At 31.6% G+C, this 22,535-nt stretch overlaps 1 protein-coding gene and 1 long non-coding RNA gene across 2 annotated transcripts; both read left to right on the top strand.

The window, feature by feature from the left end:
• The first annotated feature begins 186 nt into the window (after window positions 1-186).
• LOC107911260 (transcription factor PRE4) lies at window positions 187-8,723 on the top strand. The gene is made up of 2 exons (XM_016839133.2): window positions 187-378; window positions 8,289-8,723. Exons 1-2 carry the CDS (start codon window positions 265-267, stop codon window positions 8,442-8,444), a joined length of 270 nt encoding a protein of 89 aa, XP_016694622.2. The 5' UTR covers window positions 187-264; the 3' UTR covers window positions 8,445-8,723.
• Window positions 8,724-11,730: 3,007 nt separating this feature from the next.
• LOC121209618 (uncharacterized) lies at window positions 11,731-12,758 on the top strand. Its single transcript, XR_005904734.1, has 2 exons — window positions 11,731-12,058; window positions 12,486-12,758. It is a non-coding gene; the product is annotated as an uncharacterized lncRNA (long non-coding RNA).
• The last annotated feature ends 9,777 nt before the right edge of the window (window positions 12,759-22,535 follow it).

The following is a 22,535-nucleotide window of genomic DNA, read 5'->3' as shown; positions in this document are numbered from 1 at the left end:
CATTTCAATATTCATAAAGTAAATGATCGAATTCTGATAAATTAAAGTAAAGAAACTAATTTCTCATTTTCCATAAAATAAGGGGATGAAATTTAGAATTAAACCATTTTATTAGACTATATAGAAAGATATTAAGTTGTTGTGCAATCTCCCATCCTAAACTCTATTTATAAGCATTGCTTGTGGCCTCTTTTATCTTAAAAATCCCCCCACCCACCAATTTAATTTCGAAGTCTTTTCAAAGGGTTATGAGTGTGTGTTAAAATGTCTAGGCAACGAGAAACCAGTTCCAACAAAATCACAGATGATGAGCTCAATGCTCTCATCTTAAGGCTACAAACATTGCTCCCTCAGCTTGATCAAAGCCGCCATGGCAGGGTACACGCCCCATCTCTTTCTCTTAAGCTTTAAGATATCTCTGTTGAAAAGTCAACAAAGGTAGGAAGCAACTTGTTAAAAAGGTTGAGCAAGTTGCACCGAATGTTGAAAAGTTGAATGGGATAATTGCAATTTTGGTCCCTAATTTTTTAGGCCATTTGCAAGTTAGTCCCTGAACCTCAACTATAAATAGGCCTTTTCATTTTTCATTTCAACCATCCCAACCAATCTTTCTCTTTTAGTTTTCTCTCTTCTCCCATTTGAGAATTCTTAAGGAATTCTATTTGTTTGTAATATTTTGGAGATAGTAAAGTTATCATCTGGTGTTAGTGCCCGAGGACGTAGGTATAATTTACCGAACCTCGTTAAAACTCTTGTGTTCTTTTTTGTCCTATTTTTCTTTCAATATTTGAGGGTATAATAGTAGTATTTAATTGTGCTATTAAATTACTATAGAAGGGATATTCTGACTAAGGAAAGACTTGGTATTTAAGAGATCATTGTGATCCACCTCTCTTCCCTGGGAATTGAACTTTGTGTGATTTTTTAGTACAATAATTTACACGCTTCCGACCCTATTGGAACAACAAGTGGTATCAAGAGCCGAAGGTTAATCGTAGTATGCTCTGTGGTTGCAGTTTAAACTGATCTTCCACATCAGAAAAGATTTCCTTAGGTATATTGAAAGATTATGGAGAAAACGGTCGGTGTAGGAGCTTCAACATCGTCCATGTGGACAAGACCGACAATTGCAAATGCAAGATTGGCCGTGGAGATCTTTGATGGCACGGGCCATTTTGGTATGTGGCAAAGTGAGGTTCTAGATGCCCTTTTTCAGCAGGGTCTAGACATTGCCATTGATGAAGAGAAACCAGATGATGTACAGGAGAAAGATTGGAAGGCGATCAATCGGTTGGCATGTGGCACAATTCGATCATGCCTTTCTCGAGAGCAGAGGTATGCTTTTTCAAATGAGACTTCTGCAAATAAGTTGTGGGTGGCACTTGAAGAAAAATTTTTGAAGAAAAACAGTCAAAATAAGCTCCACTTGAAGAAAAGACTGTTTCGCTTCACATACGTCCCAAGTACCACAATGAATGATCACATCACCAAATTTAATCAGTTAGTCACTGATTTGCTGAATATGGATGAGACATTCAAAGATGAAGATTTGGCTTTGATGCTGTTGGGGTCACTTCCTGAGGAGTTTGAGTTCCTAGAAACTACTCTACTTCATGACAGGAGTGATATATCTCTGAGCGAAGTCTGTGCGGCCTTATACAGTTATGAACAGAGAAAGAAGGACAAACAGAAAAACTCAATCAGAGATACAGAAGCTTTAGTAGTCCGAGGTCGTTCATACACTCGGAAGAAAACTCAAAAGGGGAGATCAAAGTCAAAGTCCAGACTCGGGAAAGATGAATGTGCTTTTTGTCATGAGAAAGGCCACTGGAAGAAAAATTGTCCAAAGCTGAAGAATAAGGGAAAAGCTGCTGTAGATGCTTGTGTTGCTAAGCATGATACTAGTGACTCTGAACTATCACTGGTTGCATCATCATCGTCGTTCCATTCAGATGAGTGGATATTGGATTCGGGTTGTACCTATCATATGTCCCCTAACCGGGAGTGGTTCTCTGATTTAGTAGAACTAAATGGAGGAGTTGTTTATATGGGCAATGACAATGCCTGTAAAACTGTTGGGATAGGTTCAATCCAATTAAAGAATCAAGATGGATCAACCAGAGTTCTGACTGATGTTCGGTACGTGCCCAGTTTGAAGAAAAATCTCATCTCATTGGGAGCCTTGGAATCCAATGGTTCAGTTGTTACTATGAGAGATGGGATTTTGAAAGTGACATCTGGCGCACTTGTGATATTGAAGGGCATCAAGAAAAATAATGTAACACCCCTTACCCGAGACCATGGTCGGAGTCGAGCATGAGGCGTTACTTGACTTAACTTAAAAGTTCGGGGCATAAAAATTTACTTTCAAATTTAATTTCATCATTCATAATAAAGCTGTCCTCCTGTACAGCAGTCACTAAAATAATTATAATTCAAGCTACAAAACTCGAAATTTAGATCCGTAAATTTTCCATAAAACTAGACTCATATATCTATTCATCATAAATTTTTCAGAATTTTTTCTTTAGCCAATTAGTACAGTTTATTAGTTGAAGTCTCCCCTGTTTCACTAATCGACTATCCTAACCACTCATCACTAAAATTTAATTATCTCTTATTAAAGGCTTCATATGGTGATTAAACTTATTTCTACTGAAAATAGACTCATTAAGGAGTCTATACATATAAATTATAACTCAAAATTCCTTCTGTACAATTTTTAATGAATTTCTAAAGTCAGAACAGGGGACTTCAAAAACATTCTTGCCCTGTTTCACTAAAATTCAAATATCTAAAAGTATATAATTCTTTTGCTTACTCCACTTCTTTTATATGAAAGTAGACTCTTTCAGCTTTAATTTCATATCTCACTCAACTTCTAATTATATTTCCACTATTTTTGGTGATTTTTAAAAGTTACATCAATGCTGCTGTCCAAGAACTGCTCCATTGCAATTTTTAAAAAAAATTCAATATAACCCCTTTATAATTGTCTAACCTTCCCTGCAAATTTCAAATCACAACCAATTCCAGTATTTCATCTACTTCATTTAAATACTAATGAAGTTCAACCAATCAACCATTTCAAACTAAAAACATGTATATATTTCGATATCTAACGCAACCATAACATTCAAATTTACTTTTCACTTCAATTCCCTATACATGCCATATAAATCCAAAAAGTTGCTTAACATAAACTACCGGAGCATATCTGGATAGTGTGATTCTTGATGTAGATCCGATCCTCCGAATGTATAAATACGTTAATCTACAAAAACAATAAACACACACATGTAAGCTTATAGAAAAGCTTAGTAAGTTCATAGGCATAAAACATAAATCTTACCAAACACTTGTACACTTATACAATATACACCATTACTAAATTTACCTGTCAACCACAATCTTTGGTGAGTTCCTTGGTATAAACTCACTACTACTTATTCTTTTACCATAATTCCTTTGGGCCCATTTGTCACTTACCATCCTTGATCAAAATTAAGGAACGGTTACGGAAAATTGAGTACTTCACTTTCACTTTGACATATGACCTCTTATCACTTGTCCTTGATCAGATAAGTGTAGCTAGGCTACCACTTATCACTTTGCCACTTGATCAGATAAGTGTAGCTGAAGCTACCACTTATCACTTTATCACTTGATCAGATAAGTGTAGCCACTTATCACTTTGTCTCTTGATCAGATAAGTGTAACCACTTATCACTTTGTTTCTTGATCAGATAAGTGTAACCACTTATCACTTTGTTTCTTGATCAGATAAGTGTAGCCACTTATCACTTTGTTTCTTGATCAGAAGTACTCAAATCCGGTGTTCCACTTAATTTGATCATTTATTCTATTTTCACATTTTTATTTTATTCTCATTTCAACAATAAATACATTTCATCATACATTGTATAATTCATGAAATTAACATTTAATCATTAAATTTCAGCCATATGAACTTACCTGGATCGATTTGCAGAATTTGTAAAAGTTCAGGGACTAATCGGCTACTTTTTCTTTTCCTCGACTTGTTTCAGGTTCTCGATATGATTCAAAAATATGAAAAACCAGCTTATTCCAGACCTCCTATGGCGTTTTTGCTGATAAATTGTGAAGAGATCTCTAGATTTTTCACTTTTGTCTTTGTTTTAAATGTTTAATTTGTTAAGTTTCCAATTTTGCCCCTGTTTCTCCTTACATTCTGCTGATTTTTCTTACCCAACCGTCCAGCCCATATAATTTGGGTCTAATAGCCTTTTAAATCCCTCCACTTTAGTCACTTAAGCTATTTAATCACAATTTAACAAATTTTACACTATTCCCAATTTAGTCCTTTTTAGTTAATTAACTATCCAAACGTTAAAATTTTCTAACGAAACTTTAATACCAACTCAATGACACTCTATAAATATTTCTAAAAATATTTATGGCTCGGTTTAAAATCTTCGAGGTCTCGATACCTCGTTTTTTTTATTTTAATTATTTTAATATTTATTCCTAGTACACTATTCACTATTTCAAAAATTTTCCTAACTTCACATTTAACTTATACTTACTAAATTTATAATATTTTCTACTCGTTTGTCAGATTTAGTGATCTCGAATCACCATTCCGACACCACTAAAAATTCAAGCTATTACAAATAACTTGTATTACTACCAAGGTAGTACAGTTATTGGAGCAGTCGCTGCAGCTTCCGGTAACAAAGACTTGGACTCAATGCAGTTGTGGCATATGAAGTTGGGACATGCCAGCGAAAAATCCTTGCAAATTCTGGCAAAGCAAGGATTGCTGAAAGGTGCAAAGGCTTGCAAATTAAAATTTTGTGAGCATTGTGTTCTGGGAAAGCAAAAGAGAGTGAAATTCGGCACTGCTATCCATAATACAAAAGGTATTTTGGAATATATTCACTCAGATGTGTGGGGGCCTTCCAAAACACCTTCGTTGGGAGGAAAACACTACTTTGTTACTTTTGTTGATGACTTTTCCAGAAGAGTTTGGGTGTATACCATGAAAACTAAAGATGAAGTGCTTAGAGTTTTTCTTAAATGGAAAACTATGATCGAAAACCAGACTGGCAAGAAAATCAAGCGGCTTAGGACGGACAATGGAGGGGAATATAAAAGTGATCCGTTCTTCGATGTGTGCCAAGAGTATGGTATTGTTCGACACTTCACAGTTAGGGATACACCACAACAGAATGGAGTGGCAGAGCGTATGAATCGAACATTGCTGGAGAAAGTTCGATGTATGTTGTCCAATGCTGGGTTGGGCAAGCAATTTTGGGCTGAGGCTGTGACATACGCTGGCCATCTTGTTAATCGTTTGCCATCATCTGCATTAGAAAGAAAAACTCCTATGGAGCTATGGTCTGGAAAACCGGCTACAGATTATGATTCCTTACATGTGTTTGGATCCACTGCATATTACCATGTGAAGGAGTCAAAGTTAGATCCGAGGGCAAAGAAAGCTCTCTTTATGGGAATCACTTCTGGAGTGAAGGGATTTCGTCTTTGGTGCTTAAGCACAAAGAAAATGATCTGTAGCAGAGATGTTACCTTTGATGAATCTGCCACATTGAAAAAGGTAGCAGATAAAGATATTCAGACGAGCAATACTCCACAGCAGGTGGAGTGTACTCCAAAACAGGTGGAGTTTGAGCAGATGGGGATTTGCCCAGTTAATAAGTCTAATTCTCCAGCCACAATGGAGGAATTAGAGGTTGAAGAGGTTCTGACCCAAGAATCACTAAGTACACCAGAACCAGTTGCAGTTGCAAGGCCACGGAGAGAAATTCGTAAACCTGCTCGATTTACTGATATGGTGGCCTACGCCCTTCCCGTTGGTGATGATATTCCTATCACTTATCAAGAAGCAATGCAATGCTTAGAAAGTGATAAATGGAAAAGCGCCATGGATGAAGAAATGCAGTCTCTCCGGAAGAACAATACTTGGGAGTTGGCACAATTACCGAAAGGTAAAAGGGCAATCGGATGCAAGTGGGTATTCGCAAAGAAAGATGGATCTCCTAGCAAGAAGGATATTCGCTACAAGGCAAGATTGGTAGCTAAAGGCTACGCTCAGAAGGAGGGAATTGACTACAATGATGTATTTTCCCCTGTTGTAAAGCATTCCTCCATTAGAATTTTGTTGGCCTTGGTAGCACAGTTGAATTTGGAGCTAGCTCAACTTGATGTTAAGACGGCTTTCTTGCATGGTGAGTTAGAAGAGGAGATCTATATGACTCAGCCAGAAGGATACACAGATGCTGGTGGTAGAAATTGGGTTTGTAAGCTTAACAAATCGCTATATGGATTGAAGCAATCCCCGAGGCAGTGGTACAAGCGATTTGATAGCTTTATGAGAAGGCAGAAGTACACAAGAAGCAAATATGACAATTGTGTGTATTTGCAGAAGCTGCATGACGGATCTTTCATTTATCTACTCTTGTATGTTGATGATATGTTAATCGCTTCGAAGAGCCAAAATGAGATAGATAAGCTGAAGGCTCAGTTGAATCAAGAGTTCGAGATGAAAGATCTAGGTGAGGCCAAGAAGATTCTCGGCATGGAGATAAGTAGAGATAGACAGAGAGGCAAGCTTTGTTTGAATCAGAAGCAATATCTGAAAAAGGTATTACAATGTTTTGGTGTAAATGAAAACACAAAACATGTAAGTACCCCACTTGCTTCTCATTTGAAACTTAGTGCTCAATTATCTCCGAAAACTGAAGAAGAAAGAGAATATATGGCAAAAGTCCCATATGCTAATGCAGTTGGGAGTTTGATGTATGCGATGGTGTGTACGAGGCCTGACATTTCACAAGCTGTTGGAGTTGTGAGCAGGTATATGCATGATCCTGGAAAAGGACATTGGCAAGCTGTGAAATGGATTCTACGGTATCTTCGAAAAACCGTAGATGTTGGTTTAATTTTTGAACAGGATGAAGCACTTGGTCAGTTTGTAGTTGGATATGTTGATTCTGACTTTGCTGGTGATTTAGATAAACGTCGTTCAACTACGGGGTATCTGTTTACTCTTGCGAAAGCCCCAGTGAGTTGGAAGTCTACCTTACAGTCTACAGTAGCTGTGTCTACTACAGAGGCAGAATATATGGCAGTTACAGAAGCTGTTAAGGAGGCTATTTGGCTTAATGGATTATTGAAAGACTTGGGAGTTGTTCAAAGTCACATTAGTCTATATTGTGACAGTCAGAGTGCTATTCATTTAGCGAAAAATCAAGTCTATCATTCAAGAACCAAGCATATCGACGTAAGATATCACTTTGTGCGGGAAGTCTTTGAAAAAGGAAAAATTCTACTTCAGAAGATTCCGACAGCAGATAATCCCGCAGATATGATGACCAAGGTGGTAACAACAATCAAGTTTAATCATTGTTTGAACTTGATTAACATCCTGAGAATTTGAGCACCTTTAGGTGTATGGCGCTCGAGAGCGCATTTGGAGGCACTACAAAAGATAGCTTTATCGAATTTGGGGAGTTGAAGGAAGTATGTGAAGATGTGATTATCCTAATCAAATCTTCAAGGTGGAGATTGTTGAAAAGTCAACAAAGGTAGGAAGCAACTTGTTAAAAAGGTTGAGCAAGTTGCACCGAATGTTGAAAAGTTGAATGGGATAATTGCAATTTTGGTCCCTAATTTTTTAGGCCATTTGCAAGTTAGTCCCTGAACCTCAACTATAAATGGCCTTTTCATTTTTCATTTCAACCATCCCAACCAATCTTTCTCTTTTAGTTTTCTCTCTTCTCCCATTTGAGAATTCTTAAGGAATTCTATTTGTTTGTAATATTTTGGAGATAGTAAAGTTATCATCTGGTGTTAGTGCCCGAGGACGTAGGTATAATTTACCGAACCTCGTTAAAACTCTTGTGTTCTTTTTTGTCCTATTTTTCTTTCAATATTTGAGGGTATAATAGTAGTATTTAATTGTGCTATTAAATTACTATAGAAGGGATATTCTGACTAAGGAAAGACTTGGTATTTAAGAGATCATTGTGATCCACCTCTCTTCCCTGTGAATTGAACTTTGTGTGATTTTTTAGTACAATAATTTACACGCTTCCGACCCTATTGGAACAACAATCTCGATATCGAAAAGTCGTATCGAGATCAAATTCGAAGTTAGAATCGAGTCACACTTATTTTATTCATTAACAAAAAAATCAAGAGATAAAATTTAATGATGCGATTCAACATATTATAAATTATTAAACCCTAATATAACCTTTATTTTGTATGTTTTTTATTATTAGGTATCGGCAGCGAAAGTTTTAAACGAAATATGCAGTTATATCAGAAGATTACAAAACGAGGTTGATGGTTTAAGTGGAAGACTGTCTCAACGTTTAGATTCCATGGATTTAACTGGTTTTGATGCAGAGATTGTTAGAGATTTGCTGCAACAGTAGTAGCAACCCTTTTTTTTTTTTTCCCTATTACTCTTTCATGTTTTTTTCTGAAATTTACATGAAAAAAAAAAGAAACTGGCTGTCATGTTTCATATGGTTTCTTAAATTTTTATCTCCATCTTCCATATTTGTCCTAAAAATGCTGTGGTTCTTTGGGAAAGCCATTTTCATTTGAAACTATATACAATGCCAAAAGTATATTATTTCTTATTGTGGGTTACAATAATATTGTAATTTCACATAAATTTTAACAATAAAATTTGCGTGTTAAATTTTAAATACATGTGCATAGCCAACTTGTATATTACACTAATTTTATTGACATTGTAATTTTTTTTTAGTATATCAAGTTGAAATTGTGTGTATGTTAAGTATACATGTGTGTAGTGTTTAATTTATATAATTTAAATATCTTCATCCTCGAATTCAAACTGATTTTTTGATGCCTCATTTAATAAGTTAATAAAATGACATTATTAATACCATATTAATATATGAAAATTTAGAATGCTTTGATATTTGGGAAATATATTTTAATATTAAATATAAAAAATCTAAATTTTAAAAACAAGATTAAGAAAATAGAAAAACTAAATTCTAAATTTACCTAACCTATTAATAAATAAAAATTTTATGGTTATTGAAAGGTTTAGATTTTGACATACAAGTTTTACAAAATTAGTCAATTTTAGAACTAGAAATGATTTGTTACTAAATTTGAATTTAAAAATTTTAGTTAAATGGTTCATCACCAAATATAATAATAAATATTTATTTAAATTTAATTATGTATGGCACCCCATACCTAACTTGATCGCCGAGTCAAGGTATTAGGATGTCACATTTTTTGCCGAAGTAATTACTGAAAATTTAGATCAATTTATCTTATTATTTAATTAATGTAGATCATTAACTAATTTTTGTCGAAACCATTTTCAAATCGAGTTTTGGAAAATGGGAGTCGATTTTAAAAAACGAAAACGAGAGTCGCCACCAATCTTTTTAGGTGTGATTGGATCACCTTTAAAACATTTTGTTTTAAAATCATTAGTTTTGGTCCACGAAATAAAAGAACGGGTTCGGGAGTCGGTTACGTACGAGGAAGGATTAGCACCCTCGTAACGCCCAAAAATTGGTACCTAATTGATTATCAAATGTCTTTAATGTCAGAAATTTTAAAAAAAAATTAAGATGTAGTCCTCTTTAAAATATTTTAACTTTGAGAATTGGGATTCACTCGCGTCAAAGTATTGACATTAAGTTAACCCTTTTTGAAATTCCTATCTCGAAACAGCAAAACGCTATATCCAATAAGTTAGGACATATAGCTTTGAAATTCCAAGATAATGGCTTGCATTTAGAAAACCTTCAAAAAACTTAGAAGGGTACTTAATTATTCGAATTCAACGAGAAAAGTGGCAACCCAATAAGTTAGGGCACTACTTTCTCGAAATTTCCAAACACCAAGTATTGCCTTTATATTTTTTGAAATCCTTGAAGTCTCGTTTTTAAAACCGATGCATGAAGGAGCGCATTAACATGATAAAACATAACATACGAGATAGGGTTGTAACCATTTTTTTGAAAACGGGATCGACTTTGGTTTTGAAAGTGAAAATTAAAACGGGAATGGATTTGAAATACGATCTTTTCTATTAATATTAATTTTAAAAGGTTCGAATTAAATCAAAGTGGTTGCTAAAGATTTCCTCGTCTCGAGATATCGAAGTGCCACATCCCGTAAGTTAGGACACGATACCATGAACTCCCGAGCGTAAGTTGTCTTTAATCTCAATTAGAAATTCGTATATCTAAAAATTCAAAAGGATATTTGGCTACTAAGAACTAACGAGAAAATCGAAACCTCGTAAGTTAGGGCACAATTTCTCGAGATTCCAAACACGAAACATTGCCTTATTTAGAAGATTTTTGTTTTTTCGAATGGTAGCGAATTCGATGTTTAAACGACGTGTCACTGGCTTGAATTAAAACAGAACGATTTATTGGATAAGTGCCACAATACTTGATTCATGAGGCGATGATATGAAAAAGTTTAGTGCGACATGAAACGATGATAAAAAATACTACACAAGTGAATAGTATGAGAATATAAATAAACAAATCATAGTGTACGCAATGACAATAATCTCGCAACATACATCATTTAAATACTAATGTTAATAATCGAAAACCAATGAATTAAATAATATATATAACAACTTAAGAAAATTTAAAAACAATTAAAGTAAATAAAATGTAAAACAACTTTTAAAATGATAATAAATAGATTCAAAATAAATATTGTTAAAAAAAGAAATTTAATATCAACAATATACAAAGCAATTTTAAAAAATAGATCATATTTATAAAAATTTTAGTATAAGTAATATACCAGACATCAAAGAACAACTAGTATATACATACATAAAAATAGACATAGCGATTTGAAATTGATAATAGATATAAAATTTTAAAGTAAATAATAAAACGATTTAAAATGAACAACACATAAAGTGAGTTTAAAATAAATAATGTACTAGAAGAATTTTAAAATCTATATTACAAGGCAAATTAAAAGGATTCCTATGAGTAATTTTAAAATAAATAATATATATATATATATAAAAAAGTGTAAAATAAATGGTACATATGTAAAACCTAAATAATAAAAAATGTTTTTTTTATAAATAAAAGAGTTTAATATAAGATATATAAAACAATTTTAAAAATAAATAACATGTAAGTCGATTTAAAATAATAAGTAAGAATTTAAAGTAAAAGAGATTTAAAGAAGTAATATACAAAACAAAAAAATTTTATAATATGTGTGTAAAAGATTTACTATATAGATAATATGTGAAAAGCCAAAATATAATATGTACAACAATTTAGAATACATAGTGTTAAAGAAACAGTTTGAAACAAATAATTTTAAATAACCAACATATTTAAACAAACCAAAATAAATAACACATATGAGCAATCTTATCTATACAGCCTATAAAATATTTGAGTAAACACATAAATCTTATTTTGATATGACAAAATAAATAAATGAATAAAATAAAAGGATTCAGGGTGTGATTGAAACTAAATTAAAATTTGAGGTATCGATTGCAAATAAAGAAAAAGACCAACAGGGACTGAATCAAAATGCGCTTAAACGCACGAGGATAAAATGGGACAATATCCCACATCATTATGCGCTGTGCTTCATCCGTCCAAGTCAAGGATTAAAACGTGAATGAAGTAAAATAAAAAGGCAAAATTTAAAATGAAAAAAAAATGCAAAAAGGGGACCAAATAGAATGGCATAGGAAAGAAGGAGAGACCATAACCGAAAATATCCCATTAGGGCCTCAAAAGCATGCGAGTCCCCCTTCAAATTTCCCCCCGTCGTTTTGCTTGGCTTATTTAAGCCAAATTTGTTCTTTTTTTTTTTATTGTTTCAGCATTATTTAGAAAAGCAAAAAAAAGGAGACAGTTTTCTTTGCTCTCTCTTCACTCCCCATGTCCGGCGATAGGATTTCCCGAGGTCCATTGCGCCGTCGTTGTGGGCCAGTGGCCGGCGTTGCGCGAACGGATTTCTGCCGGCGCCGAAGAGGCCAACGAAGGTGAGTACCCTCCTTTTTCTACTCTTTTTGTTTTATTTTTATTATTTTTATTCAAACAAAAAAAATATAAAAGAAAATAAAAGCAATAAAGATTTTAAAGAAAAAAACGAAACAAAAGAGGAATCACCTTTAAAGTTTTGGTTTTTGATTGATTTTTTGTATTGGGTGCTCTCTGTTTTTTTTTCCTTTTCCTTTTTCGAAATACAATCCCCCTTTTTGAATATTGAAAATCCCTCCTCAAATACAATCAGTTCCCCCCCTCCCCTTCAGTACAATCTGTCCTCTTTTTACAAAGATGAGATTTTGGCTTTTTAAAGCCGATCTACAAAACATTTCTTTCATTTTTATTTTGTTTTTGCTCTTTTGTTTATTTCTTCTCCCATCATTCGCGTGCTTTCTTTTGCCTTTGTATTTGTTTTCATTGCAGGTGCTATGCGACGCGTGGAAGAGGCGACGGTCAGGGGCGTGGTGGCCGAGGTGGCATGCGCGGTGGTTCAGCATGCGTGGGGTGAGCGGCGGCTGAAGAAAGAGGCTAGGGTTGCTGAAACAATTTGGGTAGTTAGGCTAGGGTTAGTTTTAGGCCTATTGGGTCTGGGCTTGTGAAATTATTTGTTGGGCTGTTATATTTTATTTGTTTATGGGTCCGGGCAATATTGGGCCTGTACAATTTTAATAATAATTGAATTTACGGTAGAACTAATTATGGGTACATAAAAAAGTTAATGAAAAGTTAAATTGTAAAGTACATAAAAAATTTTGAACTGTCGTCGCGACGTTGGGGTTTTCACATCTTGACATGGCGAACTTGTCATCGTGACGTCATCTCCATTTTCTACAAGTTTCATGCTTTATTTTTATTTATTTATTTTATATCATTACCTGAACCGTATCTAGATATCATAGCCACCACTCCATTTTACATATCATCCACTTACATTTATTTCTAATCTTAAGTACTCATAAAAACATGACATTCAATTAAATATAATAAAGTTTATAAAATTAACACAAATATTAACATTTTACAAATAAGACCATTGGCCGAGGACTTGCACTTGCAAAAGTAGTTTACCACATTATGTATATTTAATATTTATTTCTAAATTGTGTCAATCAATTTAATTCTTCATAAAATTTTAACAAAGAATTCGTTTAAACTTATTCATATTCACTTACAACCATTTCAAAACATTTCAAATTCATCTACTATATATATATATATATTCATATTTTTTTTCTCCTCCTCCTCTCCATTCCACATCCTTTATGTATATATTTGTTAGAATCTTTAGCTTTTAGTATATAACATACTTATATGTAACATTATATATAATTCCACTATTTACTTATGTATTCATATCAAAACTGTTCACTTGAGTCATAGTCACTAAATTATTTATATCTTCAGCTACAAAATTCTAAATTAAGATTCGCTCGATGTTTTTGAAACTAGACTCAAATACCATCTTACATAAAAATTTCAGAATTTATAATTTAGCCAATAAATACAGTAAAATTTTCAAATTTATCTCTGTTCTGCTGTTTGACAGTTTCGACCTTTCTTTAATAAAAATTAATTATCTATTAGTACAGGGTTTGGATGATGTTTCCGTTTGTTTCTTTTGAAAATAGACTCATTAAGAATTTAAAAATATAAATTAATACCCTTAATTATTTTTTCTTTATAATTTTTGATGATTTTCCAAAGTCAGAACAGGGGAACCCGAAATCAATCTGACATTGCCTAACAAAAATTCATATATCACATAATATGAAATTCTTTTTTCTTACACCGTTTCTTCGTTGTAAAACTAGACTCAATGGGCTTTAATTTCATACTTTAATTAACCTCTAATTCAATTTTCTATTGTAACACCCCTAACCCTTATTTGTCATCGGAACGGGGTTACGAGGCATTACTAGACAGTTCAGAACAAAAATAAGCAATCATATATTTATTTAATATACACATCATACTTTAATCATAATGTCCCTTTACTGAGCCCTCGAGACTCAAAACATGTATTCGGAACTAATCGGGACTTAATCAAAAGCTTAGAGAACTTTTCACGAAATTTCAAAGTCATTCCTAGGTGCAGGGCTTAGACACATGTGTGGTTTAGGGACACGCCCGTGTTACCCTAAACATGCTCGTGCTTCAGACCATTTCCTATCCCGTGTAACTCTCCGACTTAGGTTACATGGCCAGCCACACACTCATATACATAGCTTGTGTGCCTAACACGACTGAGACACATGCCCGTGTCTTTGCCCGTGTGCAATTTCCTGAGCATTTTATTTTAAATTTTTAAGGTGCAGGGGACACACAGCCTATCCACATGCCCATGTGTAAGTCGTATGTCTCACATGGTATGGTCACAAGTCCGTGTGCCAGTCACAAGTCCGTGTGCCAGGCCGTGTGGACTCAAAGTGAACCTTATACAACAAGTTTACCAACCCTGCAATTCATGAACAACAAGCAACTCAATACCATTTATTCAACCAATCCAAAATATAATTAAATACATCTAAAATATGTCAAAACTATCAATATAACGATCTAACTCATATAAGTTTATAGATATCTAACATAAATTACCTAACAATTTATTTAATTACCATTCAAATCAATTTAAACTACACAATACAAATAACCATATTGCAATATATATATGTTTGTATTTATATGTTGGCCAATATAATCTTATACACCATTAATATTCTCATCACAAAATGACATCAAAGGCAACCTAGGTACATGCCATTTTCAAAAGAGAAATAATTCACCACGTGCTTGAGTTCGGGATCGGCTTTGGATGCTGATTCAACGATCGGATTTTATCTAACCTGCGCACAGAAACAAATCGTATGTTGAGAATAAACTCAATGGTATTTCTATAATCCGAATACTTATTAAGTAAATATTTATAATGTTTAAGTACATATTCATACATAATAAAAATCATTCAACCAATAATCAATTTCATAAATTCAACATGCATATCACTTTCAATAATCATAATTTCTATTTCAATCTCACAATTGTTATTTAGTAACATTTCATAATGAAATTCTCTATTCAATATCAATATCAATATCAATTTCATTTCTTATTCAATATCATTCAATGTCAATCATTTAATCAATTCATTCATATATCCCTATTAACACGACTCGGACTCAGACAGGTACGCGGATCTAACTCAAACACACCAGTACAACACTCAGTGCCTCATCGGCCATGCCGAAGTAAAACAATACGATACTCAGTACCTAATCGGATTTATCTGAAGCAATAACAATACGGCACGTAGTGCCTCATCAACTCGAAGTCGAAGTATCCATGAACTCTTCCAATTCTATGGTATGCCAACTATATCCGACTTAGCCCGACATTGTTAATAGGGTTTCATTCACTTTTCAATATCACACAACATTCATTTCCATTCAAATAATCACATATACTCACATAATCAATCAATTCAATTCAATATCATAATATTAATACTCACCTTATTTCACTTACCATACATATTAATTAAAATACAACAATTAATATTACTAGATTCGGATTATAAAAATACAAACAATAATTTTCCGAGCTAATTTTCGTTGACTTTCTCTTTCCCTTTCTTAGCCGATTTCTCCGGCTCAATGTTAGCTATGAAAATCAAAACAATTGAAATTTATTGATATACTACAAATTCATACTACCTATTTCAATTTAATACACATCTTTTGCCTAAATTCCAATTCAATCCCTATTAAGTTCTAACCTTATTTTCTTCATAATTTTATTCTCTATTTTTCATTCAACTATCACTTAAAACCAATTTGAACTCTCTAATTTTACCATAAAACCCTAATTTCAAAATTCTTTCAATTTAATCCCTATTACTCAAAACTTATAATTTATTTTACAATTCAATCCCTTTTTTAATTCTAACTTAAAATTCTATCAATTCAAACCCTAATTCTTCAATTAATTCAACATAAATCACATCTAAAAATCAACTAACTTTCAAAATTTCCACATAAATCAAATAGTATTTTGTTTTAGGATTCTAAAAACATCAAAATCATAAGAAAATGGATTAAATTGACTTACCACTTGAACTTGGAACCTTTAAAACCCTAATTTCCCTTTTTTCTTTTCTTTCTTTCTTTTTCTCCTTTCTTTCTCCTGTTTTTGTTTCAATTCTGTTTCTTTGTTCTTTGTTTATTTGTTTCTTTTTTTATGTTTTATTTTATTTTATGTTTTATTTTAATTATGTAATATAATAATAATTTAATAAGAAAATAATGTTTACTTATATAATAAGTAAATAAGTAATTATTACTAATTTATGTATTTTATTTTTCCACATGTATTTCACTATTACCACACACTTGACACTTATGGTTTAATTGCTAATTTAGTCTCTTAAATTTCCTCTAGTCTATAATTAAACTTTTTACACTATGTTCAATTTAGTCCTTATACCTAATTAACCTTAATTCAAGCTAATTCACCTATCCAAAATCTAATTAACCACACAACTAACCTTTCTAAATATTTTTAATAAATATTTACGAATTTGTTTTTTGAAAACAAAGACTCAAAAATACACTTTCCAATAACTGTAAATTTCGGGTTGTTACATCTATAATTTATGGTGAATTTTCAAAGTCAGACTACTACTGTTGTCTAAAACTATTTTAGTGCAAAATGTTGATAACCAAGATTATAACACCCTCATTTCCTTTCTCTACAATATTTCTCATCACGTCCTCTTATTTCCCTTCACTAAAATATCAAGAACATAAAACCTTATAAAAGAAAACTCTACTTTAACATCATTTTCATGCTTTTTCAATAATATCAAACTTAAAAATATATTGAAATCTTGATATTCTTACCTTATCATATTGATTTCAATCTTTAACTTTATTTTCTCTCTCCTCCAACTTCTATTTTCTTGAATCCAAGGTGATTTTCTTGTTCTTCATAGTCTTCTTATCACTTTTCTCTCTTGGCGATTATGAAATTTTTTTGAAATTCTTGGTGAAAATGGTGGATTTTTTATAGAAGGACCAAATTGTAAAGACAACAAAGTTCTCTTCTTCTCTCCCCCTCACTCACGTTGGAAAGATAGGAGGATCCTCTCTTTTTTTTTCATCTTCCTCTCCTTTTATACTAGCTATTTATAATAAAATATTAGTAAAATACCTCATTAAAATATTAATAAAGTAATATTTATCTAATTAAATAATTATAAAATATCATCAAAATATCTCCAACATCACAACTGCCTTCTAAAGTTTTTTCTCTCTTTTTAATTGACCATTTTGCCCTTTACGATCTTTTAAAATTCTATCCTTGAATCATTACTTAATTTGATAAAATTACGATGTAGTCCCTCATAAGTCTTCACCTATTCAATTTGGTCCCTTCGTGCCAATTCCATATCATAGAAAATTGGATTATTTTCACTTTTGGTCTTCAAATTTCTTATTTTTACACTTTGATCCCCTAAATTTTAAATATTTATACTTGAGCCAAAAACTTTTCACATATTTATGATTTAGTCCATACTTTAAATCAATATACTAAAACCTACTTCTTAATTATTATTATTTTTAATACTCCTCAATATTCTCTTTTATCATCTTTATATCATTTTCTCATTTTGTTGAGAAATCAATTATACATCATGTCATGCTTCTTGATTTAACTTTCTGTTTATATATCGCAACTTTCATTTTCTTTGATCTTATACATTTTTTCACTAAAATTTTATCTCATATTATTTACGACCAATAGGGGTTTTGAGGATGTTATATTATGAAAGTAAATAAATTAATTATACTCAATATTTCTTCATCATCAAATTAATCGAATATAATTATAAATATTTATTCAAAATAAAAGTATAATAAATTAATTTTGAAATTAAATAATTTAATTATACAAATTTTGTGAGGTTAGTGTCGCAAAATGGACTCTAGGATTGATAAAAAAATCAAGTTTAAGAATTAATAAATAATACTTTGACACTTCTTTAATTTATTATAAAATAACTTATGTAAAGCAACTATTTAGTTCATAATTAAAAATAAAATAATAATATAAGTTTACAAAAAATAAAAGGCGTTAGTCCGATTAGGGAAGAGTGACGGAGCCATATTGGATCCAAATGGCACCGGTCCGTTATCCTTCCACTGCGAAGAGTGGGAAGTTATCGCTGCTCTGTGAATCCAGCCTCACGCTTTGCCTTCCACTCAAGGAGCTACGAGGCCTGAACCTACGCACAAGTCCCATAACTCAACTCCACGCTTGGAACGGGCGGGCCAGAGAATGGCCGCATAAACCCGTCTCCGTGACTCAACCCAAAGTCCCACCACCTTATTGTCCCCACTTGGGTTACAAGCAGGCGTTACCCCACTCGACGGGCAAAGGGAGTCTTAACCTGCATTTTAAATACAGCTTATTTGACTTACAATACCGATGTGGGATTATTTCTTCATTGCACGTCCATCATGACGAGTGGCTGACTTTGAGGTGTTATCCGAGTTGTGAAATCGCTGTTATACTCAAAATCAATGATTACCAAAGATCAAATAGGTTCCTCTGAATTGACAAACCTATGAATTACATAATAGAAACGAAAACAATCAATCTCGACAGAGCCCTCTTTTAGCTATCATTATTACACACAATACTGGATTTGCATTTGTTCTTTTTGTCTATACAAAGTTCTATAGCTGCTGGCTTTCATCACATACATTGAAACATTAGTTTAGAATCAATTCCTATTTAACCATTATTTCCTTTAAAAGTGAAAAACTTACTGCAATTTAGACAGTGTAAAAGTCTGTTCCATAACCCCATAGCCATAGGCCCCAGCTTCTACAATATGTTCTAATATAGGAAATGTGTGATGTATCCTAATCGGTTTTTTCATATTTGAATATATCTAATACCTATATTTAAAAAAAAAATGAAGAGTCGAAATAACATAATAACATAATATGCTGAAACGTGAAAAAGCAACACATGCAATCCTTTCTCAACTCAGTTGCTTCTAAGCTTTTCTCTCTAGTTTTTTATTTCCTTCAACTGTCATAACTGCAGCCCTAGACAAAATTACATAATAAGAATTTACACTTGAAAATAACCAAATATAATATTTAGTGTGCTTTTTAGATTTTATTAAATTAAAATTAAAGGTTATATACCAACTCTTGCCCCTATCATTTTATATATGGTAGTGGATTGCAATTCAATGAATTCATTAAGTCTTCCAAATTATGAATAATTTAGTTAGGTCTTTTTTAGGGGGAATATTATGTTTTTGTTTTACTATTTTGGAGAAGGAAGCATGTCAAGTTGCTCATGCTCACTGACTTCCAATTGCAAATTGAAACTAACTTGTGCTTGAATTAATTCATGTAATTAATGGTGGTCCATGTCAAATTGTTGCTAAAATATTGTTGCAAAAGTTAAAAAAAAGGGAAAACCCTTCAACACTATATTGAGCTATTCAGAGCTCAGATCATTTAAACATACCATAGACACTTACCCAAAATGTTTTAATATTTTAGTAACAATAGTTTGTTGAACTATTTTTCATAAATTATAAGAGGTTAAAGTATTTAGGAGGTCCATGTATTATAAAAATTAGATTAAATTAATTTTTTTATTAAATTATTAGATGAATGAATTAATTTTTCAATTATATTTTTGTAATTTATGTAACAACTGGTATAATAGTTCATATGTACTTTATAAAAAGTTGAAAAAAAAACTTATAAATTATTAAAAAATTCAAATAATAATAATAAAACCCATAAAAGTTTTGTTAAAAAATTATCCACATCACCAATAAAATCCACATGAACTATCATGTGAGTTGTCATATCAATACGGTTAAAATTTTAACAATTCAATAAAATTTTCTATCCAAAAAATATAATTTAACTAGATTTTGAATGTTAAGAGCCAAAGTAATAAAAAAATTAAGACTAAAATAACAAAAGAGGTGAATATTAGGAGTTGAATTTATAGTTCTAACTTTTCATATAAACATATAATTATTAGTTTTTAATCCTTGTTTGTAAATAAGGTATTCATAAATAAGTAGTTTCAACATACATTAACAATATTCATAAAATATATTAGTAGGATTGTACCTTTTAGTGTATTATTTTGTAATTTTTTTTTCTAAATAATTGAAAGAAAAAGGTATGATAAAGGGATTTTAAATTTTATAATACAAAAATCTCTTACAAGTATTTATTCTAAATTACGAGAATAACCAATATTTTAAATAAGAAATTTTAATAAAAGTAAGAATTTGTTATGATACTCACTATTACTGAATCGCTACTTGATTGAGTCCTGACCCTGACCCGTACCCATACCCTATACAGTTTGCATATAAGACACTCGCACTCTTTTATGAGACTGCATGATGTGGGTTGGCACTATCATATAAACATGTGTTAACCTTAGAATATGGTACGTGGCAACATGCATAAGAAGCTACTTACGATATCAGATCCATAAATAATAACTATATCATCTAAATACACAACTTAACCCATCTAAAAAAACACATATAAAAATACTCAATAAAACGGAATTCTAATAATAAGAGAGAGAGATTTACAATAGCATATCTACCACATAGACAAATGCATGTTACCTTTTAAGACAATATTAAGTTAAATTAGTTAAGTAATCATAATATGAACAAAAATTGTACAGAATTGCATATGCTAACAAGATCATTGTAGACCTTTCTTGGAGTCTCAAAATTTTATTTTAGAATCATCAATTAAATAAATATTATAATATTTTATATTCCGAGGAAAACTAAATAATTAAAGAAAAACGAAGGGTGGTGGTGGCATTGACGCATAGTCCTTGCTAGCCATGGGATGAATGTCATGTGCACCCCAATTGCACACCGAGCACTTCACTCATCACTCTATATTTAACATTTGAGATTACTCAGATAAATAATTTCATCATCAAAATCTCAATACTATTCCATAGTTAATATTAGATTTTGATTTTGATTTATTTAAAATTGAATTGGATTAAATTTTTAAATGTGAGTAAAAATCTTTGAAGATTATTTTTTCTATATATTCATAAAATTATAGACTAGGTTTTTTAGGATTTGTTTGATATGAGAAAATGAAAAGTGATTATATGTTTTAATTATTTAATTACATTTTATCTATCATTATAAATATTTTTTTACTTATTTTATCATCTTTTGTATAAAAGCAAAGCTTTAATCATCAAAACGCATGGGTGAAAAAGGGAGATATGACATGCATTCGACTGCCCTATTTTTCTGAATTATCTTTAAATTTTTAAAAGAAAACATTTTTAAAATTTAATTTGGTCTTGTTAGAAGACATTAACTCTTTTAAGTGAGTTTTTCAAAGTGTCATTTGTTTAAAGTTATCAAGAGAGATGCAGTAAAAATAATTTTATGAAGAGTCGAGATTAAGTTGTATATAATTATGAAATTTAAAATATAAATTTTACCTTTGTATTAGTTTGTATCTTTATACATTTCAACTAAATCAAAATTCTAATATTTGGGGACAAATTGTCAGTTTATCATATATTAAATTAATATTTTATGAATTTTGGAGGGTCTAAAGCTACAAATTCTCATTTTAAGGGGGCCAAGGCCTTGCCTGCTCCCTCCCTTTACATCCTAGTCGACAAGCCCCTTAACGAGTTAATATTGCTTCAAGTCAAGATTTTATTTCTTAACTACTTTGTGAAAAGCTTGAGTGTTAAGACATTAAATTTAACAAAATACGAGAATAAAATTAAAATAAATCATATATAACACACTTTCACCTATCAAGAAATTTTAAGTATTTAAGTATTTAAGCTTAATAAAATTCTAACTCATACCCTACAATATGAAATATTACCACTTAAATTAACCTCTATAAAGTCGAGAGAAAATCTCAAACCGTTGAAAACTTCCTATAAAAAAATCCTTCAACTCCTAACCAATAATATTTTAAAAACTTGCTCGAAAAAATTTAAAAAAAAAATCCTCAACCGATCCTAATTTATATATTTGAATGTTGATGATTGAAAAATTTTATAATTCATTTCCCTTACATCTTTACTGCTGTAGTATAAAATTCTTAATTTCATCATTTCCAAAGTGATAATAATGCATACCCAAATCATTTGATTTTCCTTAATTAATTAATCCAAATCTCTACCCTTTTCGACTATTGGCGGTCACAGGCACGTGCTTGTATAAAAAAATGCATGCAGGATTTATTTTTTTAATATTATAAATTAATCGACTGGCAAAAGCATAACTACTAGGTTTGTCAAAGAATGGATCAAATCTCACATTAATTTTTTTTTTGAAAAAAAAAACTTAATTTCTCACTGAACATAATGCCATCCCCTTGTTAATTAATCTGGCAAACCAGCTGTTTAGTA

The sequence above is a fragment of the Gossypium hirsutum genome, chromosome A11, assembly GCF_007990345.1.
Source record: "Gossypium hirsutum isolate 1008001.06 chromosome A11, Gossypium_hirsutum_v2.1, whole genome shotgun sequence".
NCBI lineage: Eukaryota > Viridiplantae > Streptophyta > Magnoliopsida > Malvales > Malvaceae > Gossypium > Gossypium hirsutum.
This window is presented reverse-complemented; position numbering and strand designations above follow the sequence as displayed.

What these genes read in the sequence shown, in the direction of transcription:
- LOC107911260 (XM_016839133.2), top strand. Translation starts at nt 265, where the DNA reads ATGTCTAGGCAACGAGAAACCAGTTCCAACAAAATCACAGATGATGAG. An exon ending in ATCAAAGCCGCCATGGCAGG is followed by an intron (nt 379 to 8,288) that starts GTACACGCCCCA and finishes TTTTATTATTAG; the next exon opens with GTATCGGCAGCGAAAGTTTT.